The sequence below is a fragment of the Arvicola amphibius genome, chromosome 12, assembly GCF_903992535.2.
Source record: "Arvicola amphibius chromosome 12, mArvAmp1.2, whole genome shotgun sequence".
In the NCBI taxonomy this organism is placed as follows: domain Eukaryota; kingdom Metazoa; phylum Chordata; class Mammalia; order Rodentia; family Cricetidae; genus Arvicola; species Arvicola amphibius.
In genome coordinates, this window is record NC_052058.2 from 63,966,414 (window position 1) to 63,984,622 (window position 18,209).

The following is an 18,209-nucleotide window of genomic DNA, read 5'->3' on the forward strand; positions in this document are numbered from 1 at the left end:
CATCTAAGATGGAAAAATAAGGAACAGAATATGCCATATTCATCTGGCGAAGTGACTAGTTGGTTAGAGGAGCTTTTGTTCCTGCTTCTTAAATTGGAAAAAAAAAATGATAGCATTAGAGTAGGCCTGAAAGTTAAGAGGACCAGTCTTTGATTCTCCATTAACAAAGGGCTCTTTCTAGCTATTCACACCTGATCACACAATGGAACCATTATTAGAAAGACTTCAGGGAAGAGACCATCAATGTATTTTCTCCCTCTGCAGAAACCAGCCAGAGACAAGAATTTGCTATAAAATTATCTGGATTTAATCGCTATCAACATCAGAACCATAGTACATTAAAGTACAAAACTTTTATGTACAATTACACGTACAAAAAATGTTCTTTGTGAGGAGCAATTTAAAGCAAATCTGACAAACAGCAAGAATCATTCCTATTTGAGGTTTGAAAGGAAAAAAAATGGAAATTTCCAAGATCTCTCCCTCCTCCATCGGGCCCCAGTGACCCTCAGAACATCCATTTGCAAAGGCCTGAGGTAGGAAGGCAGGTATTAACAATATGAGACACCCATTCCTCCCCTCTTCTGGAGAGGATGACGTTTTTAGGAAACGTTTTCCATTATTTATTATACTGATGTTCCATCCATCTGCATCATTAGGTTCAGTAGTTACCATGACAATATGATGCCTACAGCAATCTAACTTGATAGCCAGATGTCAGAATGTGAAAAAAATAGGACCAGCTAAGAAAGTGAGAGAAATATAATTAGTCTGAACCACATAGAAAATGTGCTCAAAACTGGGACCAGGAGGAAAATTGCTGAAATGTCATTGAAAAAAGAATCACTGAAGGGCAACAATAATCAAATTCAATGTAAAAACTTTGCTAACAAGAGCCATAAACTGGTCTTTACGCAAGTCGAAGGAAGGAGTGCGAGCTATTCTGGGATGTTGCTCCAAGTCCCCGCTGCATAGCCCAGTAGCGTCATTTTGGTTCTTGTCATAGGATTCTCAGGACCCTCACTTTCCTGAGGTTCTCAAGCTCCCACCCCAGGCAGGTTGTCAAGCTGCCGTGACAATCAACATTATCCCCTGCTCCTCCATCCGATGAGATAGTTCCCACCACTCTAAAGTTAAGCTGAAGACTAGACCAAGTTGTGTCTAGGGAGATCCTGCCCTTTAACTTCAGGTAGCCCTTGTTCTGTGGTTCACAGTGAGTCCCTGAACATGAGGTGAGCAGGGCACTAAGAGGTGGAGAGCAATGGAAGCAAAGGTGCTCCAGGAGATGAGGCCGGGATGGGTGAGTGGTCATTCTCACAAGCCTGGAACAAATGCTCATCTCAGCATGGTTGGGTTGGGTAGCGGCGCTGGGCTAGGCGATTTGGCCGGTTCAGGTTAGTAGCTGTAGAAAGCTGAAAAAGACGAGACGGACACTAGAGGGCAGCTCTGAGAATGTCTCCACTATGGGACTAGCGTGTTGAGCAAGGGTACACACTGCAGCTGTAGGGGGCTTCTCGACACTGTGTGCATTCTAACACACAACCTTCATCTCTGAACAATGAAAGGAAGCTTGATTTTGTAAAGAGCAAAGGCCAAAGAATAAATCTGCGGAGCCATCCTAGGGCACTGAGGAGCAGAGAGTATGGCTCCTCTCAAAGTTTACAGGGATCCCCTCACCCCAAGACAGGACCACACCAAAACATCAGCACTGTGTCTCTCACGTCTCAAGATCAATTACAGATTAAGAGTGATGTTCAGAGCTGTGACATTTCTTGAGCATATTCTAGGTGCCATATTATATACATACTATGTTTGCAATAACTTCTACTAGTTCTATTTTACGGGCGTAGGAACAGAGGCTTAGGAGAGGCTCATGAATTACCCAGGAACTCACATTCAGTGTGTGGAAAAGTGGAATTGTGTGCTACCCTCCTTGGTCTATGACCTGACCTCTTAACTCCTCCCCATAAGGATGGTCCTTACCTGAGGGACCTGGGATGGATTGTAGAGAGGAACAGCACCTTGCAAGGTGGGTGGAGGAGGCAGAGCACCTGGCGGGGAGTAGAACTCAGAAGAAACACCCTGTGGCTGCAAATAACAGAGAATCTGATTCATGGCTGCTTAATGGTACATTAAACCCTCCCACAGAAATCAGTGTTGGACAACAGAAGGGTTTCTTATAAAACTCAAGTGGCCACAACCAATGCCAGGACCTGGGATGGCCATGCAGAAATGGGAGCCCTTAGTCCCAAAGAAAGTAGGAAGAAAACGTCACAATAAATTATATCAGAACATTAAAATCACTATTAAACTCTTCAAAAGGCCTCAGATAGTACAAGAGTACTCCAACCAGGCTTCAAGAAATAGAAACATTTTCCTAGGAATAGTCACGAAATCCCTAGCTATATAGACAATTTGTAAAGAATTTATGATAGCCCCGGCCAAGAGCACATGAGTGAACTCCACTTCCCACTAAGACAGAAGAAGCCATTCCCTGAACTCCATTTGAGCTGTACAGTTTGAAGTGTGACCCTCCAAAACTGCAGATGATAAAGCCCCAGTTTCTCAGCATGAGACAGAATCCTGAAAGAAGCTGCACAGGTGCCCCACCCAACACGTGTGGTGTCCTTACAAAAGGAGGAAAGTTAACACAGACACATTAGACACATACAGAGCAAAGATCCAGTGAAGACACAGGGAGAGCAGTCAGCTGCAAAACAAAGAAAAAGCCTCAGAAGAAACCAGATCAGCCAACAGCGCCTTGGCCATGCACTTCTGCACCCTAGATTTGTGAGAAGCTGCTCGCCTTTGTCTAGGGCCTCGTAGGCAGCTGGAGCAGAGTCTGACAGAAGTTGTCTCCATGTCTTGAGAAGTCATCCTTTACAGGGATGTTCCTCGGACTGCTGAAGACATTCAGTCCTCACACACACAGGGGTCTTCTGGGCTCCTAGGCCCCAGTCCATAGCTTACTCACCTGTGGCCCTGAGAAGCCTCCAATCCCAGTGACCTCAGCTATCCCACTGCTGTTCAAAGATCCAAGTGGATTGCTCCCACCTAGAAGGCAAGGAATCAGAGCTGTCTCATGTGCTCAGAACTGAGGAGTCCCCACACCCAAGAGAGTAGGCCCAGTCTAGGAGCACCAAAAGCACCAGAGATGGCCCAAAAGATGAAACTGGCAGTACCTATGCCTCTAGAGGAGGTGCTGGCATCTGAGAGAGATGGGGACTCAAGTGGAGGTGTTGGTGAGAGACCCAGGCCGGTATGGTGAGGAGGTGATGTGCTGGGAGACTCCTGCTTGGTGGGAAAGAGGCGGGATGACATCAGTGCTCAGCAAATCCATACCAACCTACATGTGTTCTGGCATCCACACTGGTGATCTCCACGTAGGCAACTCCCCACCACCATTTCCTTCTGTGAAGCTTCTAAGAATGTAGGCTGGCTTCCTGTTGCTGAGCCTCTGAAGTAAAAATTCTCCATCTTAATTTTCTAATATTTCTACCCTTTTCCTCTCTCCCCCATCTTACTCTCGTGTGTGTGTGTGTGTGTGTGTGTGTGTGTGTGTGTGTGTGTGTGTGAATTGCTTTTTGTGAAATAAGGTCAAACTATGTAGCCCAAGCTGTCCTAGAACTCATAGCAATCCTTCTGCTTCAGCATTCCAAAAGTTTTGATTACAGGCATGAGCCACTATGTCTGACTTCCAAGGCCTGTCTCATTCTGCCTTTTGCCTTTAAAAACAGATTTATTTCCTGTGGTCTCCTTTCTTTCAGCCCAAGGTAGAGTGTAATGCCAGGGCTATGATGTGTCTGGATTTCCTCTGGGTCTACAGGGAGGGTCTGCCGGCCCATATGTGGAGGTTACCTCTGAGTCAGAGCTGTCCGAGGAGTCTTCATCTCCAGAGGGGGACGCACTGTTGGCAGGCTTTGATCGAAACCAACTGAACCAGCCAAATCCAGAGCTCTGAAGGGCAAGGGGAATTGTTAAGGCCACTGGACTTTTTTCTCTCACCAACTGTGAGAGCTGCCCAGCCAGGCATGAGTGTTGGGGGGGGCCGGGCTCTGGACTCTGATCCACTGTTTGAAACAGGGATGAAGCGGGGGAATACAGAAAGGAACAAGTCCTCCACCTTTGTAGCCGCTTTCCCATCCCCTGGCTTTCCTCTCTGTGAAGTATCGTGGTGAGATGGTTCGTCTGCCCCATCCGAAGAGCCCCCCTCATCTTCCTTGGCTGAAACTGTGGAATCCTCAGAAAACCTTTGAGCCCTGGGAGCTGGTAGTGCCTGAGATAAAACAAAACAACAGAGATTCACAAGGAGCTTAACAGATGGCAGAGCGTGTGTCCATATGACCTCTCACTCTGGACCCAGGGCTAGCCTTGGGAGACCCCTTCCTGCTGGGGAGGGAGGCAGTCTTCCCCATGAAAATGCCTGAGCATAGGTGAACAAGCCCAGACCCGCCCAGTCTTCATTTCCTCCCTAACACTGCGGGTTTGTCTGTCATATAACCTCTCCAGGTCAGAGTCTCCAGAACTGGAAGCTACTGCTGAGGATAAAAAGGTTCTGGGAGCGCCTCTGAGAAACCCTCATACTCCGAAGCCAGAAAAGTTAGCAGTCAGTGCATCTAACCTCAGAGCTTATTTCCTAACAGGCTCTCCCAAAAATAACTGAGCATATACACCAGGAGGGAGCCAAAAACACCCACACCCCACTTCCTACTAACTTTCCCTTAGCCTGGTAAAATATGCATAGCCAATAAAACTCACTTTAACCACGTATAACGCAGTGGCATTAAGTTTATGCACAGTGTTGTCCAGAAGTCAGCAGTACCCATGCCCAGCATTTCTCCTCATCGTATCAGAAACACTACCTCCCTAGCCCCATCCGCAAACCCCGGTCACCTCTGCCCCATTCTATCCAGTCTCGCTGAGTTTGCCTACACTAGGTATCTCATATGAGTGCAATAATGCAACATATTGCTCTTTATATTGTATTTTCATTTTATATTCTCAAAAGAGCATAATTAATAAAAAAACTATGCAAAATACCATAGCAAAAATACAGGAAGGGCTACATTTTTTATGTGTACGGTTATAATGTCTTCAGTGTCCCAGACGCTGTTCTAAGTGCTTTTCATATCATGATCCACTGAATCCTTCCCACAGCACCGTGAGAAGTGCACTATTATCATCTAGCTTCAAATATGAGAAAACCAGCGCGTAGCCATGCCCAAAGACACACAGCTAGTGAAATACAGAGAGGGAACTCTAACCTGACTTTCCTCCTAAGAATCTCTTCCAATTCGGTAAGTCAAGACATAGGCAAGAGCCTATATTCTAGGGCGGCCACAATCTGTGCTGTGTAAGTGTAAAAGAAAGGAGGCAGGGGATGGAAAAGCACAGCAGAAAACGGGAGTGGGGATGGAAAAGGAAATGGCGGAGAAGAAAAGGCCTGTTTGTAAGTCCCCTCCCTTGTGCACTCCACAGTCTAACAGGAATCTTCCTTCACTAATCCAAGAGTCTCCATGCAGGGATGCTTGCTCCCTAGTCACCTGACTCGTTTCCATGCTGTCCTATGATCTCTGCTCAAAGACTTCCTCAGAGACACGGCCCTGATCTCGCCTTGTCACTCACTGTTCGTCTCTAGTCCCCTCCATCCCACGGCAGAGCATCAGGCTGGCTGTATCTGTCCACGGATGCACGCCCCGCCCCACCACAGTGCCTGGCATGCTGAGAGTCTGGCAGACACTTGAAAAGAATGGAATACTTTCACACAATGGATCTTGTCATAACCATTTCTGAGAATATACTTGTGAATGATAGAAAAATCTTAAACGGTGTTAAATAACAAGTAGGAAAAAATACACCTGTTTAACTATTGAAAAGCATGCACATAGATGTTTATTACATATACATATATGTACATATATACACATACATGGAGGAAAACTAATGGGAGAACCAAAGCATTTACTATGGAATTCTGAGTAGCATTTACTTGATTCTTCATTTTAATTTTTCTGTAACAATAGTGTACTACTTTTTCTACAAAAGAAAAGTATAATTTTTTAAAAGAGCCATAGCCCTGGGGCTGAGAGATTGCTCAGTGGTTAAGAGCACCGTCTGATCTTCCAAAGACCTGGGTTCAATTCCCAGTGCCCACATGCTGGCTCATAATCATCTATAATTCCAGTTTCAGGAGATCTGGTTCTTTCTTCTGGCCCCTGAGGGTACCAGACACACACACATGGTACACAGACATACATGCAGGCAAAACACACATACACATAAAAAAATAAATAAATCTAAATTTAAAAAACAAAAGATCTGTAGCCCATTACTACTTTAAAAAACTATGTGATGTAATCGTTTAACCAATGCAAAGCTGCAGAACATCTTGTTTGGCATCAGGGTTGAGTGCTGTGCAGTCTGTCGGCAATAGGTAGAAAGAAAGATTGGGCAGAAGAGACAGCAGGTGCTCTCAGTCCTGCCATAGTGATCTGACATAAACCAAGGGGAATGTCAGAATAAACACCAGTGCTGCCCCTCAACATGGAAGAAGAGGGTGCAGAAGAACAGAGGGCCACCTATCAGCCATCTCTACTGCTCTGTCCCCCAGTGACACAGGTTGGGGAATGGGTGAAACTAAGCATACACAAGAACACAGCCTCCTTTCCAACTCTCAGGGTTTCAGATGAAAAGAAACAAGGAATGGCTTGCACACAGTAGAAAGCATTCCCAGTGCCCGAGGGGACGCCTGTGTGTGGCTGAGAAACCAGGGGCCAATAGTAAACAGCAGATGCATTGAAGTAGTTACCAGTAGTTCCCCTACTCACCCGAGGACTGGAAACGACTTCTAGACCATTGGGATCTTGTAGGGGTTCTTGAGGGGCTGTGTTCTCCCCTAAAGCACCAAAGAAAAACAAAAAGCTTCAATTTGTGCTCTTCCTACCCATCTTGAAGGAAAAAAATGGGGACCCAGTGGCTTAAGTAGCAAGAGCTTATACCACAAGCAGGTCACCGCAAATGCAAAATCTACTTGCTGGGCTCCACTCAATTCATGCCACCTCGTGACACACTGGCCAACCCAACTCTACCTGCTAAACACCAAGGTTGTTCCATGAGTATGTAAGGAGTCACAGCAGCATAGAGCTAGATCTCAGGGGCTGTTCCCTACCCTCCTTCCATGCGGGTGTCTATCTTGGCTAAGGCTTCATGTTAAAGGGCTGTGGTCTAATCTTCCTTTGTGGTACCCAGAAACCCCCTCGCATCACTCAGTGCCTTTCCCCACGTGTAGCCTTCTTCTCCCCAAGGCCTTCAGGCCTGAAGAAATGCCGAACCAGACTAGGAATACAGCCCCAGCCACAGGTCCTGTCAATAAGCTTTTGGGTTGAAGATGATACCAGAAAGAAGCCCCTTGACCACTATCCATGAGACACAAGGCATTTTCGTCACTGCTTTGTAACCTTGACAACATGTCAAACTACATATTCCAAGGAAAAGACAGAACAGTGATGTCTGTCCTGCTCTGCTTTTCCCTGCATGGGCTAGAAGAGAACACACTCCTTCAGGCTAGCAAGAGCAGACCAAAAGTGCATTCTCCATGTGCCTTTGTTAGTTCCAAGCCCACTTCCTCCAGTCGGTCCCTGTGCCTCCCTCACTTGTCTCTTTACCACCAGGACTTCCACCCTCCCCCTGGCTGGCAGGTCTTACCAAGGGAAGGATGTGTTCGCGGCATTTCCTCCCCAGCCCTTGCTCCAGGAGCCCCTCTCACTGCCACGCTGCTGTTGCTGCCGTCGCCACTGGTCACTGACAAGTGGGTTGCAGGGACCGAATAAAGAGGCACCTGGGTCCCCATGTGCCCCAAACCTTCTCTCTCTGAGTAGGGATCTCGCTGCAGGGGCAAAGGCTGTGGTGGGATGGGCTGGGTCAGGCCTGTCTGCTCAGGTGTTGGCCACGGAACTGAGCTGTACCCAGGGTCTCCCGCATAGCTTTGATATCCTGGAAGATCCTGGTAGGAAGTGTCTAAGGAAGAAGATGTGGCAGTTACAGACAAATCATTCTTAGCCATTCCTGCTCTTGCCCTCTCCAGAAAGCAATCACACAGACTGGCTGCTCCGTGTGGCTTCCGAATGACAGCGAGCAAAGCGCTGGCAAACAGTAACTCCCCTCCCTGCTGCCTTCAGAATGGTGCCCTCTGCTCTGGGATGATCTCGGAGCCTTTCTCCTATGAGTGGAGAGGCCAGAAATGGCATCCGATTGAACTCTACATTTTTTAATATTGCATGTTTACACACTCTACTTTAAGCGGGCCTCATTAGACTTTAGAAGCTTGCAGTTGAAAGAAAATTGAATGACATTCTAGAAATGATGGCTTTAGCTGTAAAGAATTTGGGGTTTATTTGCCCTGGAAGGGGTCTTGCTGGTATGATCAATTAAAGTGTGGATGGGAGAAATGTTTGGCCTGAGGGTACAGGGATGCTGTAGTGGGCCAGCCTTTATGTTCCAGGGCTGGAAGAACGTCATCATGTAGAAACACCCAGACAGGCTCTCAAAAAGACAAAAAACAGAAGCCAAAACCTCCCCTTACACTCTGCCCATCCAGCAAGCAAAAGAAGGCAAGAGACAGGGGCCCTTGTCTGAATCAGGGGAATGATTTCAGGGAAATGTATGGAGCTAATTTGGAATTTAACTCCTACTGACCAGACACTTATAGGCATGCGGGGGGGGGGGGGGGGGGAAAAAGGAGGTTGAGAAAACACTTTGAAACTTATATGGCCGATTGAAAGCTCAAAATCTTCACTCTTCCAATGTCTAGAATACTAATATAAAATACTAATAATGTATACTCTCTGGACTCAAAAAAAGATATCTAACTGGGAGCAAGGTATTCACACAGGTGAAGCAATTAGCTAGCAATAAAAAACATGACATAGTCAAGTATTTGAAAACCCAGCCTAAAAAGTAAAACAAAAATCTTCATGCTACAGGAATTCAGATGTGTCCAGGTGTGTAAGACCAGCAAGGGCCAGTCAGAAAAGGCAGTCTGGATCAACGGGCCTAATTCCCAGACAAAGAAGACACCAAGGAAGGGGACGCGGGGCTGTGGCTGAAAGTATTTTAGTCACATTATAGCAGTCAGAGCTTTGCGCTCAGTACCTGTTGTTTCTCTGGCTCCATAAATATGTGAATGAGTAGAACTGAGGTCTCCAAGGTCTCCTGTTTTACTTTGCTGTTTGAAATAAAGTAAAAATCCTTTTAAACAATATAAAGGAAAGTCAGGGCAGAAGACAAGGTAATGGCGAAACCATGGCCAGACAAGGAAACGCCACTGGAATGCCCAGGGCCCAGAGTCATGCAGATGAGGCACTGTTTCTTAGGTCTCCCTGCTCAGCTCAGAGCAGGCCAGGATAGCTACAGCCAGTGTCACCATCCTCCCCAGAGTGACGGGCTGAAGCAAGGAACTAAACTGTGGGCCTCCGAATTCGCTACCCAGGGAAGGTGAAAGGGCAGTGTACATTTAAAATCCACTGTGTCCTGTCTTCAGAGCAGAGTGGAAGAAAGGAAATGGGGGAGGCCCTGCTCCAATTACTTTTCTGATTATGGCCAGCAGCTTTTGCAATTGTCAGAACAAAAAGGAAAGGCCCGGAAGTCTTTTAAGCAATTGCCCTACATTACATGAAAGTGACACAGGTCCACTGTGATCCATTGTTCCTAACAGAGATGGGGAAGCTTTGATGGCTGGGAAGCATTCTCTGGGACCTCAGAGACAGAGTGGCTGGGAAGAGCGCCCCCCTGTGGCACTAGGCAAACATAGGAAAATGTTTGCACGTGGTAAAAAACGCAGTGAACAGAAAGCTCTGAATCCCAACATTGGGGACATTGACCTTGCCTCAGGATAGGATAGGATGCCCAGGGCTGGGAACTGGGTCCTTCTGTGTCTGTGTCTGGGAAACACAGGGTACCCAGTGATCCTGTCTCACCCTGCTCACCTCCAGTTCCTTGTGCTGCCTCTGCAGTTGTACTAGCCAATCTGGCTCCAGGTCCCTGTCCCCAGGGCGTCTTTCTAGAACCAGAGGGTCTGACAGCTTCAGTTTCTCTGCAAGCTGAGCCGAGTTTCCAGGTGGGCCAGGGGGTAGAAAGTGAGAGTGGACAAGAAGAGAGAGAAATGGGGCACAAGGGAAGGCAACAGGGGAAAGAGGCAATAAGAAGGAGGGAGACAGAGCCGTAATTCACTCGCACACCACATTATAAAGAATAATTGAGAAATAACAAATTCAGCCAATCTCCTCCCAAAATTGCAGCATCAATAAATAAGCAACCCATTTTGGCATTATTTCCCCCAAAATATGAGAGTTAAAAAATAGCTCCTCAGCTTTGTGCTCTGCAAAGCTGTCTTCTCCGCAAGAAACTTCTAGAATAGGAATGCGGGGAACACGGGCACCTTGTTCATGCTAATTCTGGTTCTAGTCTGGGCAGGAAGGAGCTCAGATCTACATCGCTAACAACCTGATGCTGCTTTCTGATTCGAGGCGTCATCGAGTTCTGTATCTGGGCCACCAATCCTCCAGCTGAAATGTCAGCATATGGGGGGAGGGGGACCTCTGAAGCACAGGCTTTATTGGTTACACAATCTAAAACTTGGGCCTCGTGTGAAGCAACACGGAAACTGAGGCGCACAGCGCCTTCTACTCTCCAGCTAATGGAGTTTTTCCTTCAGCTAATTGGAACAACTATTTGCCTGATTGTTGTTTTCTTCCCAAGGAACTAAGGGCTGGGATGTTTTTGTTTTCTTTTTTTTTTAATGTGTCCCACACGTGATAAAATATTCTATGCATTTAAAAGTATTTTAATAAGGATCATTTCCTGTTTTAATCGCTAAAATCTATTTTCAAAGGCCTGCTTTGGTAATTAGACCAGCTCACCGCAGCTAGCAGCTTAACTGTCCCAGGAAAACAGAAACAACGCCCGCTTTCCAGTTCCCCAGCCCCACTGCCCCCTGTCCAGCCCGTTGTTCTTTGTGCAGGCAGGCTTCTGCTTATCACATCGGGGCATGCATACATGGTCAAAGACAGCTGCAGTCTCCAATTTCGCAGCATGTTCAAAGAAGATGAAACGTGGAGTCTAAGCCTCTCTACAATGGCCTCCCTGAACACTGAAGATAAAGCACCTACAGAGACCCCTTTGAGAAGCTCACCTTGATGAGCTCTGCTAATAGCACAGGGTGACTGCTCCCTCCCTGGCTCAGGACGGCCTCACCAATGGCTTCACAGTAATGCAGGGCCTGGGATGCCAGGCCATAATCTGCCAGCCGAGAAGCATAAAGGAGCTTATACACCTGCAAAGAGAAACGGGGCCAGTGATGAGTCCATCCAGGCAGGAGAGGGGGAGAGAAATGGAGATAAGACTTCTTGGAAGTCAGCTGACTGCCAGCTTCCACTCACTCTGGCATCCAAATAGCAAGGGCCCGGTGCCATTTGGGGCAATTTATCTGTATATGGGCACAACTCCAAATCCAGCCTACATACAGTTCCTGCATTAAGAAAAGGATGGGGGTGGGGGTCACATCAACGCATCTTCCCATGCTCCATTGGACAGGCAGCCCTTTTATCCAACAGTCCACATCACGGGGAGCCTGAGCATTTGAAGTACAGTCCCAGGCACAAGGGTCCACATGACGATACAAAATGAGTGCCTTTGCAAAGGGCACTGAGTCCAGAGGGAAGTGCAGAGGAAATGCAGGAGTGGGGAGGGGCTTTCAGAGAAGGAGCTATAGGACGAGATCAAGTATGATGCTTCTGGTGTAAACAAAACCAATCCAATCCAAGCTCATACTAGGTGTGGGACATTTGGGCTAGTTCCTTTCCCTTTCTGTGCCTTGGTTCCCCCATTATAGCACGGACAATACCAACTATTTCTTTGAAAGCTATAAAGATAAAATGAGGTGATTCAAACAAAGTACTTAGAACAGATGGTGTGCACAAATGAACTGGTAACATACCAAACCCTCTGAGCCTCAATTACCTCTTTTGCAAAAGGGGAAACCCCATAGGATTAGAAATAATATTCAAGAAGCATAGTACACAATGCTGAGTATGGGAAACAGTCAATAAAAATAGCTATGCTATGACTCTCAGTCCAGGACAGTGCCAACATAGCTTGTGGGTAGGATAAATGAAAAAGAAAAAGAAAAGGAAACCAAGGTGCCTATGCAGCAGCCATATAGAAGAGCAGTTAGGCAAGTAAAAACTCTCAAAGAAGAGAGATTAAATGGGTTATAATACAGTGATTCATTCCAAGGTTGCATATGTGATGCTTTGTATTGTTGTGTATTGCTATTATAGCTGTGTTCATTGTCAACAGCAGGCACTGAAGGACATCCAATCATTAGAAAAGGTTTCTGATGGTGCAAGATATTTGATTACACTGTGTAAAGATGTGTCACTATGACTGGTTTAATAAAAAGCTAAATGGCCAATAGCTAGACAGAGAGACTAGGTGGGACTTCCGAGCAAAGAGAGGAACTGGGATGAATCTAGGCACACAGAGGAAGACACCAGGAGTCGCAGACAAGTCAGAGGTACAGAATGAAAGGAAGGTAAGAAGTCACACGGTAGAATGTAGATGTTAAAGTATGGGTTAATTTAAGATATACGAGCTAGTTGGAAATAAGCCTAAGCTATAGGCTGAGTTTTCATAATTAATAAGATGTCCACATGTTATTATTTGGGAGCTGGCTGGTGGGAGAGAGAAAGACTTATTACATATAGTACCCAACATGGGCCATATATTTCCAATAGGACCTGAGAAAGCTTTAAAAGAAAAGTTCTAAACACACAAACAGATGTGGCTCCCAGCTGCTGCCTGCAGGCTGCACCCAGACACCAGCACTATGCACTAAGCTGAACCCATGCAGGGGCTGACATGCAGTTTAAGATTTGTCTCACATGTCAGAAAATGCTGCTGGCACTTAGTAAAGCCAGTCCAGAAACAGAAAACCTCTAAAAAGGTACAGTATGTTTTAAAATGTGCTTAGATTCTAAAGAAAGAAATGAAAATGTGTATAGACATTAAAAAAAATAAACAGTTTAAAAATAGTAAAATAAAGTCTTTAAAGAAAAAAATTAAGTAATATAGAAAGAATAAGCCACCTAAAATAGGAAATACATAGCATGTCTGGATCCTGTATGTTGTTTTATTGACTTTGAATTTTTTAAGTGTTAATGAACAAAGAAAAATAATAGCTGCTGAGAGAAATTGGATTATGAAAACTGCTAAACTAAACCATCCAATAAATATATTTTAAGAATGCCTTAACTTCAAAACAGAAGTCAAAAAATATATTGCACTGGGGGGAGAAGTTTTGCTTTTGTTTCTACATGAAACAAAAGGTTATGGTTCCCTTCAAAATTAATGAAGATAAGATTTGATTGGGGGGAGACTTCCTAAAAATTTAGGCTACAGACATAAAAAAGACAGATTACAGGATAGGTGATGTATATGCTGGTCCCTCTACTAGGGGAACAGCTCTGAGACTGGATGAGACATTATAAATCTTGATGGCTACAGAGTCCTCATAACTTATTACCACATGTCATCCTTTCATTGGTTATACAGCCCAAACAAAGTTATAAGTTGACAAACATCTTTTATCTGCTCAAACATAAAACAAAAAATCATCTTTGGCTGGCTTGTGTATAACACACAGTCCATATTTATGTTAATGCAAATATGTATGTTACCTTTGAAAGTTTTCAGAAATAGGGGACCAGACACCAATGAAAATGGGTGGCCCTGGTGATCCAGCCTTTCAGAGAGCCTCTGTTGTATTTTCCTCAGAGTTCTGCAGTCAGAAATGACTTCAAAGCTGCTAGCTGAGATGGTCCAGCCTCATAGACTATTCTAGCCAGGACTTCAGATAAGCCTTCCACTTTCCTATCACATAGAGACTAGACAACAAATGTTATAGCTAGTTTTCTTAGGACTTTACAATTATCACCATTTTCTCAGGGTCCCCTGGAGATGCTGTTGGCCCCAGAAAATAGGAAACAGTCTCAAGGACACAACGTCCACATTCCCAAGAAGTGGAGTAAGTGGTTTGGGGTCACTGTGGGTTATGAATATATGAATATTTGTCACTGGTTAGGGGGATTGGTTACAAGTTGCTATTGGTCATGGTTGGGAGAAAAGCTGAACAAAGGAGATTAGATTCAGGAATCTCTGAAGAGTAAAAGGGAAGATAGAGTATAAAATGATGGGATTAAAAGAGTGAATTGTTGAGTCTACTTTTAAACAACTACTCATCTCAAATATTTTATGTTGGTATGGATTTTTGTATGTTGATACAAATTTAAGGCTATTTTTGTTATACTGTATATATGTTTATATATATATATACTGTATATATATGTATATATGTTTCTACTCTTGTTTAAGGCATTGTACCTATACAGCTCATTTTAAAATATAATGTAAAGTTTTAGTCCTTGAAAGCTATTTAGAATAATAGAGAAAAACAGGTTAGTAGTTAGTCTTCTTTAACAATCAAACTTATAGTTATGTTATGCATGTTTTCGGGGTCAATGAGATATATTTTAAATAGATAAATGGTCTTCAAATACTTCAAAAACCTACAGAATATGTCATTTAAAATGTTTTGATAATAAGGCTTTTCATGACAGTGAGACACATCTAATCTCTATATGGAGTTTTCTTTCATTGTGTATGTGGCAAAACTAGTCATTTGGTCAAGAAATTACCCTTGTCTCAACTGCTGACAGTATACTGTAAAAATTGGACAAGCAGTACACAAAGGAAAAAGACTGCTGAACTTTGCCAAGACAAAGCGGGACAGTTCTTCAAAATTGCTGCTTCATAGAAAAGTATGTAGGCTATTCCAGGCCTGTAGACCAAACATGGATGCCCCAACAGTACAGGGGAACCTTAGATGATTGTCAAGGCAGCCAGATGCTTCTGTCATTTCTATAGTTTTGGAAGTTGCTTTCTCTGCACTTCCTGTTTAGTTAGGTAATATTATCTCTTTCCTGGGTCTCTGATGGAAGTGAAGATGAGATAATAATAGTTATAATTTTCTCTGTTACCAAAATTCAGAAAAAAACTTGCATAAAAGATGTAAGGTTTATAAGGTGGGGAAATATAAAAGTTTAAATTATTTATCTAAGAAAATGTTTTTAGGTCTAAAACAATAGTTTTGGGTTGCTAATACAAGTAATGATAAAAAGTATAAAACTTTGGACTCAAAAGATAGGACAAATGATAGAGAATTTTCTCCAAAGTTGCCAAATACAAATGAACTGGACATTGTAAATGTAATTGTTACCTAATAATTGTTCTTATTGTATATAGTTTTATTGTGTTAGAGTTAAAACATTTCTTTTTATTTAGACAAAAAGGGGAAATGTCGCAAGATATTTGATTATATTGTATAAAGATGTGTCACTGTGATTGGTTTAATAAAAAGCTAAATGGCCAATAGCTAAGCAGGGAGAGTAGGTGGGACTTCCAGGCAAAGAGAGGAACTAGGGATGAATATAGGCACACAGAGGAAGATAACAGGAGTCACAGAACAGATCAGAGGTACAAAATAAAAGGTAAAAAGCCACATAGTAGAACATAGATTTAAAAATTTGGGTTAATTTAAGATATAAGAGTTGGGAACAAGTCTAAGTTATAGACCAAGCTTTCATAATTAATAAGAAGTTTCCATGTCTTTATTTGGGAGCTGACTGATGGGACAGAGAAAGACTAGTTACACTCAGGCCTGAAGAGGATGCTCAAGACAGAGAAGAAAGGTATCTGCCCATAAAAAGGAAAGAAAACGAAGAGTAGTGTCAAGTAAATGTGAGCTGAGAGCCTTGGAGCCAGGGCTGTGCCTGGAGTAGTCCTGTCCCAAGCACAGAAACAAACTACCTCAGTTTTGGGCCAGTTTACAGCAGAGGCTCGAGGATAGCTTACACTCCACACCAGGAAGAGAGATGAGAAAAGGCTACTAGGTGCCAGGTCTCACACTCATGGGAGATCAGACTGGGGGCAGAAGCAATGCCAGAATCAGTCACTGCAGACAAAAGGAAGCAACGAAACGTCAAATGCAGGCTGAGATGAGAGAACAGAACTTGGCAGTGTGCTTGCCACTTGCTCAGATTAAGCCCTGAGAAGGAGGAGATAGTTGACCCAGGACAGAGCAGGAGGGGGGCTCCCAAGGAAAAAGGCCGGGTGAGAAGGAGGGGAGAAGCTGAGTAGCCAGTTGAAGAGGAGAGGAGAGGACCTGCTGGACAAGAATAACCCAAGGTAGCAGGAGCAAAGCAAGGCGGGGGCAGAACTGCAGCAAGATATCCACGTGTCAGGAGTGAGGCAAGAACCTCCGGCAGAGACCACGGAAGGGTTTTGCTTTCTTTTTGTAAAATTCAACCTTCCAAGGACATAGTGGGTAAATCCTAAATCTTTCCACACTGAGGAAAGATGACTTGGCAGGAGGTACCAGATGCCAAACAGCAAAGCTGAAAACCTGGCTGCCCACAACTAAGCTGACAGTCCCCTCTGGGTTCAGTTACCTGAAAAGAAGGGATGAAGGATTTGGGGCGGCCCAGCATCTGGCAGTACTCGAAGATTTCTGTCCTCTGGATAGCCTCGGTTGTTGCAAACTTCAAAAACTCTTGACTAGAACCAGGGAATAACAATAACAGAGGTAAGATGGGGTGCTGCTCACAAGCAGCTCCAAGAGAGGAAAGACACTGGGGACCCAAGGTGGATACACTTCCTCCTCGCCCTCCATCCTCTTGGGTTGGGAAAACAGATGAAATGAGCGCTGTACCAGCTGTTCTAAAAGAACCTGCCCATGGGAAGGAGGTCCTGCGCCTTCCTTAGTAGAAGGTGGGACACTGCAATTCTCCCACTTTGACATCCTGAAAGCTAGCCGTCAGCCCTAGGGCCTGGCACACCCCAGGAAAGGCAGATCAGCCCAAGTGCACCAGCGCAGAAGAGAAAGCCGCAGAGTTTAGGAGCCCCACAGATGGTCTGACAGAGACTGGGCAGGACATCTGAGCCAGAAGGAAATGGCAGGTCTTGCACAGGAAGGCGATTCGGCCAGTGAGGGAGAAAACAATGGTGACTGTGACTGAGGGGTGACAAGAGTCTCACATATAAATACCCCTCAGACTCCCGCCACAGCTTGCCAGCTGCCACTGGGAATATTTCCAGAAGCTAACATATTTCCAGAAACTTCCCCAGGATTCACAGACAACGAAGAGGAGACATATTAACCCAGGTACCTTTACAGTCATATTTGGCCCCGACATGAGACACTGACTATGCTGTCTGAGCCCAGGCTCTCGAGAGAAGGGTCTATGAAGTGAGCACATCACCACAGTGGTAGAGGGCTGGGGACACCAGCTACAAGTTTGTCTCCTGCAGCCTGTCTGAACCTCATAGTGCCCCAGATGCCACCTTAGATGAGGTTTTCAGTCTCTCTGTTCCTTGCTTTCCCTCCTTTATTTACCTTATTTTTTTTTAATATAAGGTAAATCCGTAACAAAGGAAACTGTGCAAAGGAACTGATAGTGCCACATCTCAGAAGTGTTTTCTTATTCTCTGTTCAGACAGGTCGGTAGCCCTGGCTGGCTGGCTGGCTGGCTAGCCTAGAACTCACCGTGTAGCCCAGGCTAGTACTAATCTTGCTATAATCCTCCTATCTATACCTCTTGACTACTGGAATTCCAGGAGCATAATACCATGACTGCTCAGAAATCCTAACTATCGAGAGAAGTGGATAGAAAGATCCAGAATGGTGAGGGCCACCCAGGACAAGCTTATCTATGTCAGCTCACTCCTCCGTGGCTCTGCAGTTCTCTCAGCATAAAAATCCTGATGTATGGCTCCCATACAACAAGTAACCAATGGGACAGGCTCCAAAGAGCTTGTGCTCACACTAATGCATTGAATGCCCAAAGAGTAGGCTCTCAGAACAGGCCCGGGGCTGCCCAAAAGAGACTACTTGTAAATTTCCTTTTCATTTTTCTGTCTATACTATCTCTGGTTGTGGAGCTAGGCTGCCACCCAGTGGCCATAAGGGTGCAATACACACCAAAGGCACCGGTTCAGGCCCTCTGGTGGTGTGATGTGGCACCCTCTGGTCACCTTGCCTAGAAGTGTGCAGGACATACTGAGGAGAAGCTGGCAGTAAGCTGAAATTTACACAAGAA

At 44.9% G+C, this 18,209-nt stretch overlaps 1 protein-coding gene across 10 annotated transcripts in view; it reads right to left on the reverse strand.

Annotated features, from left to right (window-relative positions):
- Window positions 1–284: 284 nt before the first annotated feature.
- Sec16b (SEC16 homolog B, endoplasmic reticulum export factor) overlaps window positions 285–18,209 on the reverse strand; it is a 42,254-nt gene continuing 24,329 nt past the window's right edge. For 6 of the 10 annotated variants that reach the window (XM_038350102.1, XM_038350100.2, XM_038350105.1 and 3 more), the window contains 12 exons: window positions 16,563–16,668; window positions 11,189–11,329; window positions 9,984–10,097; window positions 9,151–9,223; window positions 7,705–8,016; window positions 6,828–6,895; window positions 4,124–4,276; window positions 3,859–3,957; window positions 3,183–3,294; window positions 2,975–3,054; window positions 1,984–2,088; window positions 285–1,412 (listed from right to left, as the gene is read on the reverse strand). In XM_038350102.1, the coding sequence (XP_038206030.1) occupies window positions 1,341–1,412; window positions 1,984–2,088; window positions 2,975–3,054; window positions 3,183–3,294; window positions 3,859–3,957; window positions 4,124–4,276; window positions 6,828–6,895; window positions 7,705–8,016; window positions 9,151–9,223; window positions 9,984–10,097; window positions 11,189–11,329; window positions 16,563–16,668 (1,435 nt within the window). In that variant the 3' untranslated portion in view covers window positions 285–1,340. The other 4 variants (XM_038350104.2, XM_038350106.1, XR_005287746.2 and 1 more) reach the window with 3 other exon arrangements.